The sequence below is a fragment of the Protopterus annectens genome, chromosome 14.part0 (genome assembly GCF_019279795.1).
Source record: "Protopterus annectens isolate FY-2018-M chromosome 14.part0, PAN1.0, whole genome shotgun sequence".
In the NCBI taxonomy this organism is placed as follows: domain Eukaryota; kingdom Metazoa; phylum Chordata; order Ceratodontiformes; family Protopteridae; genus Protopterus; species Protopterus annectens.
This window is the reverse complement of record NC_056748.1, coordinates 809,431,082-809,449,865: the sequence shown is the minus strand read 5'-3', so window position 1 is coordinate 809,449,865 and position 18,784 is coordinate 809,431,082. Positions and strand designations below refer to the sequence as shown.

Below are 18,784 nucleotides of genomic sequence, written 5' to 3'. Positions count from 1 at the left end.
AAAAAAATAAAACAAATATGACAGAGATGAATTTTGCCTTATTACTACCCTCATAAGTCTATACATTTTCAACTCAGACAATGCATTAAAAATGAAAAAAGTATAGACAAGAAAACAAGATTCATCCTGCCATAAAACTGGTTAAATAGAAATTTGTCTACAATGAAAAGAAGCAAAAACCCTGGAGTTTCACAATGTCAAAAGCCTAAACATCTGTATGTACATGCACCTATATATATATATATGCATGAAAAATCAGTACAAAATCACTTCATCTAAAATCATTACATAAAAAACTTACTTTTTCTGAATTGCTTCCTGTCTGCAAAAAAAAAAAAAAAAGAAATGGAAAGTTTCAGTTAAATGTACACAACCAGGAAAAAATAAAACCACAAGCACCATACCTGTAAAAAGAGGCTGAATAATTATGTTTATACTCAGAATTAAAAAAAAAAAAAAAAAAAAAAAAAAAAAAGATGGAAACTCAGACAAAAACTTTTACAAGGTAGTGAAAAGTTGACTTAAAAAGAAAAGTGACTACATCATGGAAGATTACTGTGTAGTTTTCTAATGCTATTCCCAAGTATTAAGTAAGCATTTTTCTACCAAAGTCAGAATTTCTTGGGTGTTGTAGAGCAACTGTAAAAAAGCTATACATACTTTATTTTAGAGATGCTTACTCTCTCACACTCTCTCTCTCTCTCTATATATATATATATATATATAATATATATATATTTATTTTAATATATATATATATATATATATATATATATATATTTATATAAATATATTTATATATTTTATAAACATATACATATATATATATATATATATATATATATATATATATATATATATATACTATTCATATTTTATTTTAGAGATGCTTATATATATTGCAAATATACATACATATATACATTTTATATATGGATCCATTACAAATACTCAAAAGCTCTCCTTGCCAATACTCAACCAATAAGTAAATTACACTGACTGTGCATTTATTTATTTATTTTTGGCATGTCAGCACAAGACATTTCAGGCGCTGGCATTTAAATAGGGAGTGTAAAGACCCCTTTCTCTTTTTTGAGAAGCACCACTGAATCTTTTACAGCCACCTAAGCGAACAACTCAGGCAGATGGGGCCACAGGTTGATGTCTCATCCAAAGGACAGCACATTCAGTAGTGTAGAACTACAGTATCAGTAACAGAAAAATGAATCCAGTCACATGGTGTGGGAATATAATCCACATTTTTCTGATCTTCCAGCATGGAAGGTGAATGTGCTAGATGTTGCTATACCGCTGGATCCACAGATACAAATAATTTTGCAAGGAGTTAATGCTCATTTTCTTAATGTTCTTTATCAACGAAGTTAAACTTACTGCACTGTACATAAGTTTCTTGTTCACTGTTAATTACCACTACAAAATACAACTGTATTTGTCAGATGTATAGCTATATTATCTGGCACCCTGTGCATATTCTAGTAAAAAAATTACCAAAATCCAAGTTGACCCAGGTACAAAGCAGTCAGCGGTAAGATGCTAAAAATCCAAATTTACTGCAGCACAAAAAAAGCTTAGGAACAAAAACCGAAAACACTCTATTCAAGCTTTAAGAGCAAAGCTCTTCTCCACTCATATGACTGTAACTGTAGCAAGCAGCATGCCAAAACGCAACAAGTAACTTGCAACAAAATGAAACAAAAATTAGAAATAGAAAAAAAAGTTTACAAAAAAAAGTAAAACAAAAACAAAGTAAAAATGAGAAAAAAAACAAAAAAAACTAGAAAATAAACAAGCTAGTAAAAAAACAAACTAGAGAAAGACACAAAAATCTCAAAACAAAAACAAACACAAAAACAAAAAGAGCAAAAATTAAAACAAAGACAAAACAAAAGCACAAAAACAAAATACTACAATAAAAACAAAACAAAAAAATACAAAAGTAAAAAAACTATAAAAAAAAAATAAAATTAAAAAAAAAATCAAAGAAAAAACAAAAATGTAAAACAAAAACAACGTTAAAAAATAAAAAAAATAAAAATAAAAACAAAACTAAACACACAGACAAAATAAAAAAATAAAACAAATGAAAACAAAACAAACACAGAAAATAAAACAATGAAGAAACAACCCCCAAACAAGAAAAAAAAAACTCCTTTTGAATTTCTCCAATATCAATCCCAATAGAAATAAAGGTAAATCTTTTATCAGCACTCTTTCTAGACCTTTCTAGGCTTTTAACACTCTACCTCACCCTATGATAACATAATACTCAGACTAGATATTCTCATTCATGGTTTAGCAGCTATCCATCTTAGTTACCTTAGTCTGTACAATAAAAGTGCCTAACTCAATATTCATACTTCGTATATGCAAATGTCACCTAATACATCACAACTATGCATAGCTAACAATTATTCAAACCCTGTATATGTATTACTTAATAAGGTTCATCACTTTTATACATTACTATTTATATAAGTACATTAAGCAACAAAGTACCACTGGAAATTGCTTTGTATACTGCAATGTTTCTTATATTCTACATGGAGCTTTTCTTCTTGGTCCGCTGTTGAAAAAGAGGGCTCTTTCTTCAATCAGACTCTCCTACTAAACAAATGTAAATAAATAAAAACAATTGCAAAAAACTAAATCTAATCAAACTAATGCTAAGTAGTCATTTCATACCAATCAGTTATTTATTTATTTGCCATTTGTTAACCGGGTTATTCCAACTGAGCCCATTTTTAGTGGAGATCTGATACAGAATTAACTTAAGTATTACAATACTAGAAAATATATGTTAACAATACAGATAAACCAACATAACATATACATCCAGTGAAGAAATGTGTGGCTAAAAGCCGAAGTACAACATACAAAAGTAAGTATATGCAAATAAAGTTTACAACTCATACAAATAACATGTTCAAACTTATAAAATAAAGTGTACAACGTGAAAGAACAGAAACAATATCAGCATTTTTCAACCTTATAAACAGCAGTATCATGTAATTTTATGCTCCTCTGACCAGCTAAAATAGCATCTATTAAACAGCCTGCCTGGTAAACAAATGAAATAAAAAATAAAATTCACATGACCTACAAATACAGAAAAAAGATCAAGAGAGATTACTGCCTAAACTCGCTCATCACATTTCTTGTACATGTTTATCTCTGAAAGCTATCACTGTGATAAGACTTTGATTATGTCCTCTTCTACGGTGAGTGAAGTCAGCAAAAAACATCATTAAGTAGCAGAGGCATGCAAAAACAAATCTAAATGTCGGGTTACCACAGCATTCTTTTCTAGGATCCATTAAAGTTCATGTGATTGAAATGGCTGCTACTGTTGTCCGTACATCAACACTCTTTTGTGACAGCTCAAATAATAGTCAAAAATTATTACTTAGCAGATTAAACAGTCCTAAAGTAGCTGCCATGTTATGTAAACAGCAGTCACAATGGATAAAGATGGCAAACCATATACAACTTACTGGTACTGCAGATGTGTTGTTATAATAGACATTTTCCTCAAACTCTGAAAAAAGAACAAAGAGTAAAATCAAAACAAGCCACTTGTTCATCTTTGCAGTTTACTGAATAATGAAACAAAATTCACATAGATGAAATGTCATTTTTTTCTCTTTCAATTCATCTCTACAGTGGAGAGTTCAAAAAGTCATGTCATGTACTCTTTACAGTATCTGATATTAGATAGTGGCCCTTACATAAAATCAGTATTCTAGCACTTGTTTACATGGAAGTGTCTGGATTCAGTCAGAGCCTTCATCCTATCCCTGATTTATCTACTAACCTTTGTTGACTGGGTTAGCTTCATTAGGCTAGTAGCCTTTTTTTCAGGAGAGACCCTGATTCTTGACTATAGAACAGGTAATACTTCTATACACCTTTCCAGGTGTTTCTCACTCTTTAGCCATACTTAGCTTCCTAATAAATATTTACAAGTGAAAAGAAGAGGATATGACATTGGGCCCCAAACTTTTTAGTGAAACATGCCACGCTTGCAAAATTCCCAAAAAAGACAACAGGGTGGCAAGAAATCCTATGGATCTAGTGCAAGAAACACCTATGAAGAGCCAACTTTAAAGTATCACAGAAATTATGTCGCTTACAGCAGACAAAGTCACAAGCAGTAACAAAAGAAACACAGAAAACGGAGGAAAACACAAGACAAAATAACAACAGGACAACCCGGCCAAAGAAGTCACAGCTGTTGTATATAGTTTTTCATAGTTTCTAAATGCAGGGTCAAAAGAATATGCTGCACAGATTTTTTGTAACGGTAATCCTCTCAGAAATGACACTGATGTGACCACAGCCCACTTCAGACAGTCTTGACTGCCCCAGATAAAGGTGTACCATACTTTACATACCATACACATTTTAAACACTATCACCAGTGCCAAGTTATCAGAACCAGATAATGAAAAAAGAAAAAACGTGATGCTACAAGAACTCTTTTCCACTATTTTCTAATAAAAACTATAACTGCAAAGTAAAAAATACCTTTCTAAGTGTCATAACAGTGTCTTAGCAATTTTATCTGTAATGTTCTAATGAAATAATTCCTCTTAAGCAAACAATTAACAAGAAATTAATGCAGAAGTGAAATGGCATGCTATTCATAAGCATGCTGACTCTCATGTCACCCAGTCCATCCATGCATCCTCAACCACTTTTCCCATTTTGCACATGGGGTTGTCACTTCAAAAGTGACAATCATCTTGAGACAAGGTTTACACCACCGAGTGGCTAGCCCTGCCATGGTAGATCATCTTGAGACAAGGTTTACACCACAGGGTGGCTACCCTGCCATGGTAGGTCATCTGTACCACTCATTCGCACATGTACGGCCAATTTAGAGCATCCAATCCACCTACTGCATGTCTATGGAGTGCAGGAGGAAACCGGAGCACCCGGAGGAATCCCACGAGATCGCAGGGAGGACATGTAGATTCCATACAGAAGGAACCCTAGCTGAGAATCGAACCAGAGAACCTCTTGCTGTGAGGCGACAACTTCTCTCCCTATCATACGTTACTAAATGATGTTTTACTTATTTATTTAACATTGCTGATTAAGTAACTGAACTAGTCCAAAAAATATTTTCAGCCATGGCTTGAGCCAAGAGACAGTAACATTTCAAACATTTACCAACAGATTACCTTAAAAATTATATTTCAGATCAACACTTACATTCAAGATGTATTATAACCAACATTTACAGTTCAGGAACTATTGCAACCATGCTTTAACATGAATGTTATTTACACAAATCATTGCATTATACACAAGGATGCTATGAGTATTTACTTACATCAAAAGCATAGCCTAGGTAGGAAGAGGGGTTGGCTGTCCTGGGCTCAAGGCATTAGAGGATGCAATCAGCAGTTACTGATAACATGGCTTTGTGGTAGCAGCTTTAAGAAATTAATGCAGATACTGTATTTGCTATCAAGACCAAAGTGCTTTCTGTGTGGCAATGTAGATATAATCAAACTGTGCACACCTCTTGCTACAGATGTAACAAACAGTCTCAAGCATAAGACGTTTTTTTTTTGGTCCTCGACTCATAGAAAAGATCTTAGTTTATTTTTTGCTTCTCAACATAGAGTTGAGGGCACTAGACCAGGGAACTGCACCACATAAAGCTGGCTATGGCTCCAATTTATACTGGTTGCATGGCTCCAATTTATACTGGTTGCATAACTGTCTCATTATTAGTTAATCTACGGCCTGTCACTATATAAATTCAGCATAACATTTTCAATCAACATCTGCATTTAAATGGTGATAATTCATCATTTGGCAAGAGATCACTGAAGGAAACAGGTCCTCTTGCTCTCGCTTATCTTCAAGGAGAGAGTTATTTTTCTTACAACATAAAAAAAGGGGACCAGAAAATCATAAAACTCTGGGCAGTTTGAACAGCACACAATGCCCACATCAATCAGATGATTTTGTTGCCAACTGTCAGGTAATCAAAATAAAGAAGTTTTATATGAACACACGTACAAACAGAATATATATCTACAGGTACACCTCCCACACATACACACACACGTGTGTGTGTGTGTGTGTGTGTGTGTGTGTGTGTGTGTGTGTGTGTGTGTGTGTGTTTGTATATATATACACAGATATTTTTTTTAACTGGGAAAGCACACTGGACAATGTGTCCCTTTTGGGGGGTGAATCAGGAATACTGTCTGGTTAAGGGACTATCTCAGTTATACAACAGGAAAATGGAGATCAGAGGAATGAAACTCTGTACCACATACTACATAATGCAGTTTATTAACAGCTCACAGCTCAGAGCCTTAACCCTCAGCATTATAATTATATCTAGGTGTGTGTGTGTGTGTGTGTGTGTGTATAATCTGCATGTGTGTTTGTATACACACCCACATATATAAAACACACATTATACATTGAAATATATATTCATACACATGTTGTTGTGGTGTCTTTCGGCTTTTCCCGGTTAGGGGTCACCACAGCAGAACTCCGGTCCGCTAATGATTAGTAGTTGATTTTTACGTGCTGAGTTACCAGCCCTGACGCACAACCTTCAACGAAGGTACGCCCATTCATGCATGTCTCCACGCAGAAGACGCTCTAGCTGAGAATCAAACCGGACAACGTCTTACTGTGAGGCAACAACGCTACCGCAGCACCACCACCGTGAGTTATATATTCATACACATGTATATATTACATTTATAAAACTTGTACTCAAAAAAATACAGCAGCTCAAAATACAGAAAAATTAGAGCAAAAAAATCAACACCTAGACAAAACAAAATGTCAACTAACAAATAAAACTGTGTTTGTTTACAGGGAGGCAAGTCCCCCATGTGGAGTGCAATCTCAATACCTCCCAGATTTACAGATACCAACTCCATGGTCACACCAACTAAAAGAAGTGAGATTTTTCCCTGCAACTGGAGTCACTGCTGATACAAGTCAGAAAAACCACACCTGACAACAACTTCAACTCCAAAACAATACACAACTAATGTCCAGTACAACTGGGCCATACACAACCTACCTGATACTAGCCAGGTAGAAAGCATTATGTTCACATAAATATTCGACTATAAATACAGGTTATAAATTGTGCATTTGAAAAATATTACAGTCAGCAAAAAAAAATTCATCTGCACAGTCAACTTTGTACACTGCAAACATATACACACATACATGCATAAACATATATACAAATGTGTATGTGGTTATGTATAATCTACACATGTGGTTTTGTGGCTGTATAATGAATGGTTGACATATTAAATGATAGACACAAAAACATTGACCATACCTTAATGACAGTTCGTTATACAGACACCCAGTACATCGAAAAAGGAAACAATTTCCTTTTTTTTGTGTAATACCTAGAACCTTACCATGCATTTAGCTCAAATTTGTCTGAAGAGTGGCAGTGTTATGGAGCAAGTTTTTTAAAGTAAGCTGCATGGTTAGCATGCATTTCTGAGGTGGGCAGGGGATATCACCCTTTTCGTAGAACTACCACTACACAATACAGCTTAGCCACTCACCATTTGCACAGACAGGCAAATACACATGCATACTAAATCCATTCCTTTACCTAACCATTAGCCTAACCATAAAACACACACACTTGGCCACAGACTCCCAGCCCTAACACTTACCTTTGCTGACCAGCCCAGAAGTTGGCCAATAAAGCATTTCAACAAACAGTGCTTCACTCAAATAGATTACACTTCACTTACATGTAAAAAATTAGTATCAACACGTGAACTGTGGCTATTTTACACACACACACACACACACACACACACACACACACACACACACACACACAGTAAAAATTAGTATCAACAAGTGAACTGTGGCTATTTTATACACACATTACATACATATACACATATATAATATTTATATCACACATGTACATACACACAACCATATACAGTTGTATGTATATGTATATATAAAACGATATAAAATTCACACAAACACACCCACCCTACATGCACCACATATGTGTAACACAAGCATACTGTAACATACAAATATGCCTGCCACATGAAAAAAAATATGCGTGCAGACTAAAGAAATACTATTTATATATATGAATGAAATACCTGATGCTGCATATAACAATCTATGTCTTTACAATACATATTAAATGAGACTGCGTATTTCTTTTATTTCTTTGTGGTAAAATGTAAAACTGTATGAAACTGCACTTGCTACTCCTTTAAGAGGAATATCTAGGGAAAGAATGTAAATAGCTCCAGGTATAAACATGTCTATATTTTAAAGAAGTCAGGGAAGAGCACAAATTTTGCTTAATTTTTTTTCATTTTACAATTTATTAGCAGGTAAGTGATCTGGTCAAGTGACCCTTTTCAGTTAAAACTATAGAAATAAAACAAAATATACACGTATACAAAACATATGCAAAAGTTTAAAGTACATGCAATAAAAAAGCAATGATTCAATTAGCATAAAATAGTATAGTTAATACTAATAATTTAGTTTGAGAAGTTATAAGTAATAGATAAACGGAAGCTAGTATACAAATTGTCACAGTAAATACATTTTATAAGGAGATATTGTTTGATGATGTGCTATAAAGGTCCATATAAATCAGTTAGTTAAATACTTAGGACCCAAGAACACTATTAACCCATATCTCAGGAAAAAAGGCATTTTGATTCCTTATAAAGGAATTCTTTCAGAGAATTCTAAAAAAGTTTTAAGGGAATCATTATATTTTAGTTCAGTAGGGAATTGGTTCCTTCCAAAGGGCAGGGCCTATTTTGAAAAAGACTTTTCGCCAACTGCTTGTTTAAATCTTGTTCTAGTCTAGAGAGTATGAGGATATCATCTTGGCCATTTTTAAGTGAACAGTTTAAATCACCAAAGAGGAGTTCTCTTTTATGGGGTGGGCAACAACCCAGAAGAATTTTACATACAAGGGTTACAAACAGTAGAGTAGCTCTATTACTTATATTCCGGGTGGCTAGGAAAGTAATCCTACACATTTTTCATTCCATCTGCAGTTTTTAGCAATTATATGTTCACAGGGGTCTACTACAGTAAACTGACAGCTCACAAGACAGACAACGAGATCACCGACACCACAAGAACGAAAGTGCAAAAACACAAAAGTACAAAGCACAACCCCGACAGTTACCAAAACAAAAAAAAAGTTACTGTTCCAAAAAACACACAGACATACAACACAAGCAGACCAAAAACCTTATAAACCTACACTAAACCTTAAATACACAACTATCTATGCATTAACCTTAACTCAAACCCTAACCCTAAAGTCCGTCACTATCGCACACTTACACAGTCAAGCTCAAATGCAAGCACACGTTTCGAATGTCGGTGTTTTCGGTGTCAGGATTTCAACTTGTCAGGTATTTGCTTTGTCAGTCTTCTGGTGTCTGTCATCTCACTGTCATTGTTTTGGCTTGTCGGTTTACTGTAGTAAACCCGTTCAGAGTATATTTAGAAGCAGTAATGCGTACTCCAGTTTGGCCACAGCATATTTTTGGCTATCTTCTTGCAAGAGGAGATGGGAAATGTGACAACACAACACAAGTTGGTGGAAAACTTCAACGGTTATATTGTCAGTATGGGTGGGGATTTTAAGGAGAGGGTGCAAGTTAAGTTCTATTTATTTTTGCTCCTTACTATTTGGAATGATACTTCCACTTATGTCTTTAAACAGGATGTTACGTATGGAAGATGGTTTCTTTGCACTTGAAAATATTACGATAGCTACAGAAACACTGACTAATAGTCTGTTTGCCTGAAGATATTTGTAAACAGCAGTAAATTCTGCTTGAAGTTTGGTTTGGAGTGACTGATAAGTACTGCTGGATTACAAACAGAATATCATCAACATTCATTGTATAAATATTGTGTTATGGAAGGCCTATAGTGAGGTTATTTATGAACAATTCGAACAGAAAAGGACCTAAAACTGAACCTTGGGGAACTCCGATGTTAAGTGTGGCACAGTGTGGTAGTTACCATTAGGGAAAATATGGAAGATTCTGTTTCTGTCTTTCAGATAATTTTAGAACTAAGTTATTGTACTGCCTCCAAAGTTAAGACTGCTCAATTTTAAGAAGGCTCAAAAGAAGCATGAAAGCCTGAGCCAGGCAAAGGTACACATACAACCAGGATGGCAGGAGAAGAGTCTGCCACAGATACCTCCAAGTCCTACCCCTATTTTGAGCTTTAAAATTGATTTGCTCTATAGTGCAATCAAAGAAAAAAAAGAAAAGGAAAGGTCATCCATCAGCTATTGGTACCGAACCTTTGTAGGAATCTTGTAATTAAATTAGCACATAGCCATGTACTAGGGGGTGGGATATTTGGGAATGGATGAAAACAAAAACATGATGTTGGTCAAATTCTACTGACCAAGCATACAAGGAAACTTGGCCTGGCATCTGAAAAGAAATTGAGAAATGTTCTGCAGGGTCCCTAGAATGCCAAAAAAGGCTCACTTCTGGTAACTTAGTCTAAAATTACTAATACATACTGAAATCCATTACTGGACTTTACCAGAGGTCAAACAGTATCCATGGCAGTTCTTTCAAAAGAAACTTCTGTTATGCCCATAACAGTCATATGAGCTTGCATGTACAGCAGGTTGAAATGTCGGTAATCCATTTTGTCAACAACTGTAGGATCTATTCTTTATTATCAACAGCTCAGTTCATCAATGTGTGCTATATTCAACATATGGACAACTATAGTACTACAGTGGTGTTTTCACTTTGGAGGTTGTTGTGCAACCATGAAGTTAGCATACATAAGTTAGAGGGTTTGGGGACAGAGCATCTACTTTAAGACATGGAGAGCTTCACCTGCTTCTCAAATAAAATGTTTTAACAGTATGGTATGTTTGTGTGCTTTAGTGTGGTATGTGAGAGGATGCTGAATGCAGTGTATCACCTGGAAAAGGAAATTACTTTCTTTTGTGACTGGATGAGATTCAGCAAGTGGTGGAGTCAACCAGTCATGTAGCCGATGTGTTGTGTTTCATAATGTGAATGTCATCTGGTTCAGCTGTTGACATATGTGAATATACTCACATATATGCATTCAATTCACTCTCTCGAATCGTCCGTTAATTGACATAGTATACTTCTTGGAAATTCACTGAAAAGCACTCTTTCTCAAATATTGGAGATGTTGCAAGGAGGAAGATAGAGTGTGTATGTGCGTGTTTATTCGGTAAGTGTGATTTTTAATGTCTATGCTTTCGGATACATTGAACTTTTCAGCATTGGGAGATGCATCTTCACGCATTTCCCATTCCCCTTCATTAATCTTATCCTTAACAGGTATTATAATTCAGTTTACTACCAAAGCAAATAACGTTCTACTTAGGAAGCATGCTTGTTTAACGACATACTTTATAGTAACCTTTAGTCCAAAATTTCCTTTCATTAAATGCATTAATCTCATATTTTCATAAACTTCATTGCATAACCATCTGATCTTTTCTCCCTAAAAAATATTTTTACACTATCCATATGTTCCTATGAGATACACTATTAAATACCTTAAGAATAAATTATCTTAACACCTTAGTATCTTTATTCGCGGTGGTGGTGCTGCGGTAGCGTTGTCACCTCACAGTAAGACACTGTCCGGTTCGATTCTCAGCTAGACCGTCTTCTGCGTGGAGACATGCATGAATGGACGTACCTTCGTTGAAGGTTGCGCATCAGGGCTGGTAACTCGGCACGTAAAAATCAACTACCAATCATTAGCGGACCGGAGTTCCGCTGTGGCGACCCCTAACCGGGAAAAGCCGAAAGACACAACAACAGCAACAACCTTAGTATCTTTATTAGATGTAACAACAGTACTTACTACTTTAAACTTACTAATAGTCCCTTATTTTCTCTTTTTATGCCACATACTTCTCTTTCAACAGAGATAGCAAAACTAATGTTAAATGCACTTGAATTTAACTTTCATTAGAACTTCATAATCAATAATTTTGGCATAACACTACTGGCCTCCAATTCTCATAAAATATTTATGGAAGAAGACCAGAAAGAAAATGTGTGTTTAAATATTCTGCCATCACATATTCCATTACTATACTATTCAATATATCTGACAAAGCACCCTTCTTTCCTTCTTCTTTTACATACATCATATCCAAATCATAGCTACTCAACATTTCTGAGACCCAATTTAGTCATTCTAGTGTACATTTCTTGCAAATACTTATGCTTTTCTTTTTTCTTCAGTGAAACTATTTCCCTCTTTCTGATAGTTTCATTTATTTCCATAGTCCTATTTATGTGTTTAGCAAAATGTGTAATATTCTCCCTTATTTTACCTTCTGTATCCCATTCTTTATCCATCAATGCAAACATAACAATGCAATGTTCCCTTCCTTCTTCATTTAACCATCATTTTGTCACCAGAAAAAATTTTATTTGTTAGTCCTAGCTAGTTATATACAATCTCTTTTTCATGCAGTCAGGCATGCACACAATTTTATATATCTACATCTCTATCTACATAAAATACCTTTCGCTTCTCCTTGCTTCTCCATTCCTGTCCTAAAATACATTTAAGGTATCAATTAACTTCCTCTAATCTAGCATCTCTATCATCTTCTTGGATGACTTCTTGCATCTCTTTCCAAACAATCCACCTTTCTCACCATTGCATAAAAATCTCTCATTCCACAGTACTCCAACAGCTCTTCCTCCCTTTTAAACTAATCATAATCCTTAATTTGATTTAATCTTCCCATGCCTTTTCCTGTCATGCTCATACTTCACTCACAATGACTTAAATGATCATTAAAGTCTACATGTACTGTTCTACTAGAAAATGTGCTTAACAACTTCTAAGAAAAAAATCCACTTCAAATATGTACCCTCCGGGGTCTATATTAGAACACTGAACTTTCAAAATTTCGAGTGTTCTAATATTGAACCCTATTAATCGAAAATTTAAAACATCTAACATACAGAACAGTGAATTTTTTCCTAGGGAAAAATGTTGCTGTTCCAAAACACATACACACAACACAAGCACACCAAACAAACAGCAATCCACACACATACACCTAAACTCTTACACCTAACCCTACACTAAACTATACATACACCACTAACTATCCACTTACCTTAACCCAAACCCTAACCCTAAGGTCAGTCACTATCGCACAGCCACCTCACCCGCACCCTAACCCTAACTCACCTACCCCGCCCTAACCCTCACATCCACACAATCGCACACTTACCGGACCTGCGCCCTAACCCTAAATTTGGTTTTCTGTTTCTTCGATATTTTCAGCGTTCGCTGAAAATGGGTCGATATTAGAACACTCGAAATTTTGAAAGTTTGGTGTTCTAATATAGACCCTACCCTTCCTATACTACAATTGCAAGCGTATAGAATAACAACCTTTAAAAGTCTCCATTTTGCAGTTATCCTCAAAATGTTTAACATCAGCACCTCTCTTAAATTTGCTTGCCTCTCAATTTAAAAATTCATGCATCCATATATCAATTAATAAAGAGTTTAAACTTTTCAAATATATGTTCAGCAGGCTTGGTTGGAGCATATAGTGCAATGAAAAAGTATATGCCCCCTTCTTGATTTCTTATTTTTTTGCATGTTTGTCACACTTAAATGTTTCAGATCATCAAACAATGTAAATATTAGACAAAGATAACCCAAGTAAACACAAAATGCAGTTTTTACGTGATGATTTTGTTTATTAAGGAAAAAAAAACTATCCAAACCTACATGGCCCTATGTGAAAAAGTAATTTCCCCCAAACCTAATAACTGGTTGTGCCACCCTTAGCAGCAATAACTGCAATCAAGCATTTGCAATAACTAGCAATGAGTCTTTCACATCACTGCTGATGAATTTTGGCCCACTCTTCTTTGCAGAATTGTTTTAATTCAGCCATATTGGAGGGTTTCCGAGCATGAACCGGCTTTTTAAGGTCTGAGCATGAACCACCTTTTTAAGGTCATGCCATAGCATCTCAATTGGATTCAAGTCCGGACTTTGACTCGGCCACTCTAAAGCCTTCATTTTGTTTTTTTAAGCCATTCAGAGGTGGACTTGCTGGTGTGTTTTGGATCATTGTCCTGCCCCAGAACCCAAGTGCGCTTTAGCTTGAGGTCACAAACTGATGGCCGAACACTCTCCTTCAAGATTTTTTGGTAGAGAGCAGAATTCATGGTTCCATCAATCACAGCAAGTTGTCCGGGTCCAGAAACAGCAAAGCAGTCCCAGACCATCACACTACCACCACCATATTTGACTGCTGGCATGATGTTCTTTTTCTGAAATGCTGTGTTACTTTTATGCCAGATGTAATGGGACGCACACCTTCCAAAAAGTTCAGCTTTTGTTTAGTCAGTCCACAGAATATTTTCCCAAAAGTCTTGGGGATCATCAAGATTTTTTTTGGCAAAAAAGTGAGATGAGCCTTTATGTTCTTTTTGGTCAGCAGTGTTTTTGTCTTGGAACTCTGCCATGCATGCCATTTTTGCCCAGTCTCTTTCTTATGGTTGAGTCATGAACACTGACCTTAACTGAGGCAAGTGAGGCCTGCAGTTCTTTAGATGCTGTTCTGGGTTCTTTTGTGACATCTTGGATGAGTCATCGCTGCGCTCTTGGGGTAATTTTTGTAGGCTGGCCACTCCTGGGAAGGTTCACCACTGTTCCATGTTCTCTCCATTTGTGGATAATGGCTCTCATCGTGGTTCACTGGAGTCCCAAAGCTTAAGAAATGGCTTTGTAACCTTTTCCAGACTGATAGATGTCAATTACTTTGTTTCTCATCTCTTCCGGAATTTCTTTAGATTGCAGCATGATGTCTTCCTTTTTGGGATCTTTTCGCCTACTTCACTTTGTCTGACAGGTTCTATTTAAGTGATCTCTTGATTCAGCAGTTCTGGCAGTAATCAGGTCTGGGTGTGGATAGTGAAATTGAACTCAGCTTTCCCAAAAATGTGATTAACCAGTTACTTCATGATTTAACAAGGGGGGCAATTGCTTTTTCACATACAGCCATGTAGGTTTGGACAGTTTTTTTTCCTTAATAAATAAAATCATCACTTAAAAACTGCATTTTGTGTTCATGTGGGTTTTGTCTAATATTTCACAAAAAGCACTGTGTAGAGGAGAAGCCAAGCACCGGACAGCTGAAGTTAAAATTCCAAATGTATTAGATGAACCAAACACAAACGTGAAACGCTAGCCCAACACAACGCGTTTTTCGTCAATACATCAGACTTCATCAGACAAAGAAAAATATTTTCAAACCACATATATATATTAACAGAAATTCAAATGATCCAATAAAAAAGCATCTCATAAATATATAATGTGAATTGTAAAATGCTTTCGTGATATACACATTATGAAATAAACGTAAAACCAAGTCAATATTAATATAATTAATATATTTCAATAAAGTAAAATAAAATATCTTCACAAGAGGATTTTTGAATACAGATCTACTGTAAAATATAAATAATTGTAACAGATGAATTCAAACCCATAAAGAAATAAGTATTTCAAACTACTCTATTATAGAAGTTATTGCAACACTCCCACCTAGTGACCAAAATGGAAATAACATGAATTGCAGGAATATCATTCCACATTAAACTAAATGTGACCATATTTTCATATAGTTAGTTGTGTATGTATTATATAAATTACATTTAAATATATTAAAATGTATTGAAAACGAATTAAAAATATTCTAAAAATATATATGTTAGAATATGCAAATTCTGTGGAGACGGAAAAAACACAATAAATAAAAACATTATATATATATATATATATATATATATATATATATATATATATATATGAAACAAGAGGTAAAAATACCTTAAAAATCTATTTGAATCTATTAAAATATCTATTGTTCATTATTACTGAATAATCGTGTATCTACAAAATATATAAATATATAAATAAATTCTATATCAAATGTATATAAAATATATTAATATGAAAATTAATATTGAAATTAATATCAGCATGTGAGTTAGATGGTGAACCATTAAAGTCTAGCAGCCCTCATCTTTAAAACTGGTGCAAGGGAAACATTATCATTTAAACCTGGGGACCTACTGGCTTCAAGAATAATCTGCCAATATACTTCCCGATATTCAGTCTTTGCTTCCCATAAACCACCCCTCTCATCTTTCTGAATTTCTTCTATAATAAAACAGTATATTTTGCTAGGGGGCAGGTGTGGGTGTGTTTATATAACGCATTAGCAATTTTTCTATTTTTTATGTCATGAACATGTTCATATATTCTTCTTCTAATCTTCCTTTCAGTTTTGCCAACATAAAAACTGAAACACACCTTACATATAGCAATATATACCACTCCTGCAGAATCACAGGTACTGCGAGTCTTACTTATTATTTCTTTTCCCCTAGCTTCAATAAAGACACTTCTAGTGTCAGCCATCCAGGGACATTGTGCACACATTTTACATGAAAAAAGTGCCATTAAGCTTCACTGTTTTCTTTTTCTAATTATGTATTGGCAAAAGCCAGTCTTTAATGTTACGTCCCCTTCTGAAAATAATCTTGAGGGGTATGCTTTCTTTTAAACCAAGATCACGTATTCTAATAAATTTATTCCATTCCTTTTCAAAGACTTTTTGGACAATACCACCATCTCCGCTAAAATCTGTAATAAAAGCCCTGTTGAAATTCTTAACAATATTCTTAGGGCTAGTAGTATCCTCTATCCTAGTTTTGTTGTCATGAAACTTAAAATTTTTAACTTCTTTACCCAAAATGGGTTGAAATCTATTTGCTCTACTTCTAGTGACTTCATCTTTTATTTTTGTAATAAATTCTAAAGGGTATCCCCTTTCCAAAAACATTTGAACCAAAAACTCACTCTCTTCATTGAAATCTAAATCATCAGAAGTCATTCTCAAAATTCTAACGAACTGACCTTTCACAATGCTTCTTTTTTGGTGGATAGGATGTCCACTAGTGAAGTGCAAATAGCAATTGGGAAAAGTTTTCTTCCTAAATACTCTTGATTTGAAATGGTTATCGTCTTTTATTAATGTCACATCCAAATAATTGATTTCTTGAAAACCAATTTCATGGGTAAATTTTAAAAAAAATCAGTGGTATTATTTATGTACTGTATAAATTCATCTAACCTTTCTTTGGTGTCTTTCCATAAAATAACTATATCATCAAGGTAATGTTTGTATAAACCAACAATCTTTATATACGCTATCATGAATAAAATTTGTTTTCCAGGTGTTTAACACCATATTGGCGTAGATGGGGGCACATCTTGCTCCCATCGCTACACCACTTCTTTGTTGGAAATATTCTCCTTGAAAAAATATACAGTTGTATTTAAGCACCATTTCCATCAATACAGTACAATATAAATTTCATTGTCCGATATATCACCTGAAAATCTAATGGCTTCTTCAAACCATTCAAGACCTATATTATGTGGAATAGAACCAAAAAGGTCCAACACATCAATAGTTACAAAAATAAGATCTTGTTTGAACATATCATCTTTAACCTTGTGTAAAAAATCCCAAGAATCTTTTAGGAATGAAACATGTTTCATCAGATTTTTTCAAATTTAACATCAATAAATCTAGCTAGAAGGGAAATAGCTGAACCTTCAGCAGCTACTACAGGACGCAAAGGGGGTCCTTAGTTTTTGTGGACTTTTGGAATGCCAAAAATGGAAGGAACTTTTGGCTTGTCATAATGTAAAAAGTCAAATATATCCTTGTCAATAATTCCTTCCAAAAACAAATTATATAAAGTAGAGTAGATTCTTCTGTATCCAATATGAATTTCATTTTTGGATACATTTCCATATTTTGACGTATCCAAAAGAATATGGAACATTTTAGCTTCGTACATTATGTTGTTCATTAAAACAATACCACCCCCTTTGTCAGGTTTCATCACTCTTAAATTGGCATTCCCTCTTAACTGATGTAATAAGTCATATTCAGTAGATGGAAGGTTAGATGCAAATTTATTTTTCTTCACTGCCTGTCTTAACTCTTCCTTAACTAGTTTTTCAAAATTTTTTAATTGTGCATGAATAGGTGGATTCCAAATACTTTTCTTTTTTAACTCATTAGATGCGTCTCCACATGGATTAACTCCACCAAAAATCAGTTAAAATTGATTTTCCTAAGAAACATTTTTAAATCAATCACAAGTTTACTAATATCACATTTTTTCTTAGGGACAAAATTTAGCCCTTAGGAAAACAGGCTAAAGTATACCTTATCTATATTGAATTCTGTGTAATTAAAAATATTAAAATTTCTGAACTCATTACATGTACAAACTACATTGTTTAAAAGACTCTCATCTTGAACCGTCTCCACATCACTTAAAGCCAACATCTGTTCAAAATTTTCAATAATCATGCCGCCTATGGTATATTTAAAAATGACACAGCTTCTATAAAAATACATACTCGCTTTACAGGGTCAATTTTCAACTGGTATCTTTTACAACTTTGTACAAATCTAAATACATTGAAAGTTTATCATGACCTACCATAAAGAGTACTCCATAACACGAGTAAGTAAGTGGCAGGCCAAAGCCTTTACCTCCAAATTATACTCTTACATAAACAGCTGCACACAGAAAACAGTACCTACCTGTACCAAATACAGAGGAAAATTTAA

At 34.4% G+C, this 18,784-nt stretch overlaps 1 protein-coding gene across 1 annotated transcript in view; it reads right to left on the bottom strand.

The window, feature by feature from the left end:
• The window catches only part of BORCS7 (BLOC-1 related complex subunit 7), a 43,913-nt gene that overhangs the window by 18,829 nt on the left and 6,300 nt on the right, over positions 1-18,784 (bottom strand). The window contains exons 3-4 of the mRNA XM_044056554.1: positions 3,513-3,556; positions 302-322 (exon numbers count right to left, since the gene is read on the bottom strand). Coding sequence (XP_043912489.1) covers positions 302-322; positions 3,513-3,556 — 65 coding nt within the window. The remainder of the gene's footprint in view (positions 1-301; positions 323-3,512; positions 3,557-18,784) is intronic.